Below are 4,955 nucleotides of genomic sequence, written 5' to 3' on the forward strand. Positions count from 1 at the left end.
TCAATCTTTAATAGAAATTTGATATGTGAGAGTTTAATTACTTACATTGGATAATTCTAACTTAATAATTAATTACGACCATTTAATCATTTTTTCTTATTAAAATATACGATATTTATTTTGAGAGTACTTGATTTTTTTATAAAAATTCAATTTATAAAAATAATAATAAATGTTTTATAAAATCACTTAACTAATAATTTTTAATGACAAAATAAAAGATTTTTAGCATAGCAAAACAATATCGTTTTATTCCAAATGAAATAATTTTTTGCAAAAAGTAAGCAATAGCGGCAAAATAGTGCCATTTTATATAGCAAAACAGTGTCGTTTTATTTCAAATAAAATAATTTTTTACGGCGTTTTTATAAAAAACGCCACAAAATAAAATTTAATTTTAAAAAAATAGCGCCATTTTATAAAATTCCCTCCCCCTCCCCCCGAAATCCCCAACTTTCCCCCCTAAAATCCCTAATTTCCCCCATCCAAGAAAGAAACCCAGAAGCTTATTCAACTGTGTTTCTTCCCAATTGAAGCCAAGTCAATTCTTGTTTGTTCTTCGTCTTAAAACTCTCAAATTCCAGCAAAGGTTTTTTGGTTCTAGAATCTTCGCGACACGGCACACGGTGCCGTACATGTGCTTGCGAGAGAGATGGCGATAGATACCGAGCAAAAGTCACCCTCCGATGGCAAAGTTTGGGGAATTTTTAAGCTGCCTTTTCGCCAAACCGGGAATAATACCAAAACGACTCCGTCTTCTTCTTCAGCGTCTAATCTATACATTCAAACTCAACCTCATGCCGAAGGATCGAATCATCACGGCTCTACCATTTCAGTTTCCTCCGTTGCAAAGTCGCTTTTGCCGACTCGGCGTCGGCTCAAACTTGATCCAGCTAATAAGCTATATTTTCCATGTATGTACTTCCCTTTTTAAAAAATTATCTTTCCAGACCTTCAAAAATTATATCTTATCAGGTTTTGGATTTTCCATTTGTTTGATCAAAAAGCTAAAGCAAAAACTTTGATCCTTATTTTAGGAAATTGACAGTTAAGTTAACTAAAATTTAAGATTGTTAATAAAGGCAGAGTATAATTTTGTAGTTTTGCTTCAGTTTTTTTACCCCTTTTACTTGTAACTAAGCAAATTTAACTTTGAAATGAGAACCACTAAGAATATGGATATTTTGACTTAATTTGGGAAATTTTCTTTTTGATTTATTTCTAAAGAAGTGCACCCGAATTTGCAGAATGCAAATTTAAAAGCCATTATTATATACTATTTAAAATTTTAACCCATTCAGATTACAATTTTCTTATTCTTAATTGTGTTTTTTGGTTTGTTTTTCCAAGATGAACCTGGCAAACAGGTGAGGAACGCAGTCAGGATAAAAAACATAAGCAAGTCATATGCAGCTTTCAAGGTACACATTATACCTTTGAGACATTTCTGTTTCCTTTTGTTGTTTTTGTTTTCATCATTGACCTTATTTGGCATGTTAGTGATTTATAAGTTAGAGACAGAACTGAAAACAACAAGCAAGTATATTTTTGTTAAATGTTTTATACTATAACCATTGCTTTGATGAATTTCATAACGAGTCCTTTTGTTTTTTTTGGTTTAGTTTCAAACAACTGCACCAAAGAGCTGTTTCATGCGCCCTCCGGGTGCCATTCTAGCCCCTGGCGAGAGCATCATAGCAACGGGTAAATGTTTTTTTGTACGCTTATGCATACCCTTCACTTCTGGTTTTTATCATGCTTTGGCACTTGGCAGACATATTTGTTTAGTTTATTTTTCTTTATCTTTTGAAACATTCTTATGAATTTCTATTTCTGTTTTTGAATGGATTTACTAGTCTTCAAGTTCGTGGAGCCTCCTGAGAACAATGAAAAACAGATGGATCAAAAGAGCAGGGTTAAGTTTAAAATCATGGGTCTACAATTGACTGGTAGAAGTGATGAGACTGTAAGTCCTTGGTGTGTGTCTTTGTTTCAATTGATCTATTGACCCTTGATTTACTGAGTTATTGCAAAAATGTAGATTGCTATGATAGAATCCTATTTACGGGCTAATAAGATGTTTGTAGACCACAACGAGGTAAATATACACCATATGTTCTTTCTTCTATAGTTTGATTTAAAAATGTTCAGCATTCAGTTTCTTACTGAGAATTTTTCTCTGAACTCAGCCTCAGATTGAGAAAGTATACTCTTCTTACTTGGAACCAAAACTTGAGGACGTTGAACTCTGTATATCAGGGCCCGAGAGGTAAAAGTTTTCCAGACATAAAAATTGGAACCTTTTGTAACATGAAAAACTGTCTTATTTCTAATATTCCAAATGTGGCATGTCTAAATTTGACTACTTTATTGCGGGTCGCATGATCGAGTTCCTTTGCAAGAAATGAAAGCAGATTGGCATGCTTGCTTAGACAACAGAGTTGGATTCAAGGTATGATCTCTATAATTTAGGTTAGGCTCTGTAATATACTTCTGTTTAGTTGCTTCTTATGTTTATCATTGGAGATTTTAGGAATTTAATTGAATTATTGAAAGTGGCTTAATTTTTAATTTTGCAAGTTTTTGTTGATCAGCAATTTATTTATTTTCTGTGTGTAGTATTTTTCTATATTTTTTTTTATATTTTATCATGCTATCCCTTGCACCGCAGTTAACAAATTGCTTGTGGAATTTGTGATTTGCCTTATCTTTTTCGATCTCATTTTGTGTCTTTCATAACTGGAATTGTCATAATACTTCTTATCTTGTGTGGAAGATTGCAAAGGTCTCAGTCTCTTTAACTCGTTATCTTATTTAATCAGGTGCTCTCACTTTGCTGATCCAATTTTTTTTATGGTAATGCTTAATTATAAGTTGTTTTGCTGCTGGAGATACATCTCAGTGGAAGTTGAGCTCCAGCATTTAGACCTGCATGACATGCATATACTAACTCTACTAGTTTGACTATTTATCCGTCTATTTAGTTTCGAATTTCCGGTAAGTCGGTTCTTGCTTTTTCTGTAAAAATTAAATCTTTGTTCGTTTTCCTAAACCCTTTGTGGAAGCTAAGGGTAGAATTTTTTTTTGGGGGGTGGTCTAAAATCAGTTCTCATTGCTATTATTTTCGAATAAATTATTTTTTTTTCTGAAATTTTTTATATATTTCCCGTTCTGTGTATTCTTTATTTTGCCTATTTTAGTCGTTTCATTTATTCCGATTGGTCTTTCAGAGTTCTAACTTAGACAGTTCTGTTTCTTGCTTTGTTTGTTTGAACTTTTATTTATTTTCTATGGCTTTATGTTGTTATTTTTGTCTTTAGTAACATATTTGTGCCTACCTCAAGGTTAGCTGACACTTAAATTATAATTTGTCTTAGGCTTATGTTGTAATGTTGTTGAAGTTCTTTTGGTATGTTATGTTGTATGCAATGGTTCAAAATTGTGATCAAATTGTGTAACACTTCCTAGGTAATGCTATTCTTTAATCTTAACTCAAAACTAGGCTATGGTTTCTCATGTTCTCGGGATGAGGTGTCCATTGATATCCATTTTATTTCTTGCCTGTTTAGTTTTATTCTGTTCTAATTTCCATTGTCCCTTCAATTATAAAGAGCTTTTTTTTTAAATTCTCATGCTAACAAGCACATTAAGCTGTACAAGGATATGCAATTTTCAGTTATAATATTGGACTAATATTTTCTGTTTTTCTTCATCTTGAGTTTATGTGTACATGATTTATTGAAAAAAAGCTTTTCAGGTAAATAATTCAAAAGGTGCCGAACATAGGTAAGCTGCTTCTTAAGTTTAAGCCTCTTCATTTAACCTTCAGCCAGGATGTTTCTTAACATATAGAAATTGTATTATTAATTTTGTTGATGTCAAAGAATCATTGAACCTAAAAGTTTAAGTTATTATATTAGTGCCTTTATTTTGTTGTTTTTGGTTCTAATGTCCACTTTTGCCCTTAGCCGTCTTTATAGTTTTATGATCTATTAGTTCCTCTATTTTTTATATGATAAGAGTTGCCACATGATTTGCTATCTTGCTTCTATGGGATTTCAAGAAAAATATGTTGTTGAATGTACTTGCTCTTTTAGGTTCGTACTTTATTATTATGGTTATGCTTTTTATTCCGACTCTTTATGATTTAAGTACCAGTGTCCGGAACCCATGGATGTGGGAAAACTTGGAAAAAAAATTAAACATACTTATCTCAGACATGCCTTCATACCCATATCTGACATGTCTTTATACTGACACCTAACACTCATACCTAAGTCTGAGTAACATGGTTCTTTTCTTTTTCAAGTTCTAAATTGTTTAACAATATATTCTTTGTTTTCTTAAGCAGGGATCATGAAGATGATTCTGTTGCCAAGATGAAGGTTGCTGAGGAAGCCTTGGAAGCAAAACAAAAAGTAACAAATAGCTTGTCTGCTACCTATGATTCTATTGTATTTATAATTTTGTGACAAATTGTTCTTGGTACTCTGAAGATATTTATGGAAAATTACCCTATGGTTCTATTGTATTTATACTGCATGGCTGTACCATGTATTTCTTAACTAGTTTGATAAATTTTATGCGTGGTGTTTAATTTTTAAATTCTTTATCGTGTTTTAATTTTTCATATGTATTATTTATTTTAGTTTTGATTCTAAATTTTATTTTTACTTTAATATTTATGATAACTTGAGTTCTAACTTTTGAATTTTAATTGTGTTATTAATTTATTATTTTAAATTCTAAAATTAAATTCATTAATTTTTATATTTAGTTTTAAAGTTAAAATTTTCATAGAAAATTTAATTTAAATAATATTTTTTATTTATCCTTAAAAAGTATATTTAAAGTTCAAATTTAAAAAATAAAACATAATATAATATTTATCATAAAAATAAATATTATTTGATTAAAATAATTTTTAAAGGTTATATTTTTAGCGGCGTTTGTGG

General features: G+C 30.7%; 1 protein-coding gene across 6 annotated transcripts; it reads left to right on the forward strand.

Annotated features, from left to right (window-relative positions):
- Window positions 1–440: 440 nt before the first annotated feature.
- Window positions 441–4,583, forward strand: LOC105766212 (vesicle-associated protein 4-2-like). Of its 6 annotated transcripts, none has more exons than XM_052631834.1 (9): window positions 441–914; window positions 1,351–1,421; window positions 1,623–1,704; window positions 1,857–1,966; window positions 2,042–2,098; window positions 2,190–2,268; window positions 2,376–2,452; window positions 3,758–3,786; window positions 4,352–4,583. In XM_052631834.1, the coding sequence occupies exons 1-9, from the start codon at window positions 653–655 to the stop codon at window positions 4,470–4,472; spliced, it is 888 nt and encodes a 295-aa protein (XP_052487794.1). In that variant the 5' UTR covers window positions 441–652; the 3' UTR covers window positions 4,473–4,583. The 6 variants fall into 6 exon arrangements, with proteins under 6 accessions (XP_052487794.1, XP_052487798.1, XP_052487799.1 ...); XM_052631838.1 differs by having other exon boundaries at window positions 2,190–2,269; window positions 2,391–2,452; window positions 4,352–4,535; XM_052631839.1 differs by having other exon boundaries at window positions 2,190–2,269; window positions 2,403–2,452; window positions 4,352–4,535.
- The last annotated feature ends 372 nt before the right edge of the window (window positions 4,584–4,955 follow it).

Source organism: Gossypium raimondii, chromosome 5 (genome assembly GCF_025698545.1).
Source record: "Gossypium raimondii isolate GPD5lz chromosome 5, ASM2569854v1, whole genome shotgun sequence".
NCBI classification, from domain to species: Eukaryota; Viridiplantae; Streptophyta; class Magnoliopsida; order Malvales; family Malvaceae; genus Gossypium; species Gossypium raimondii.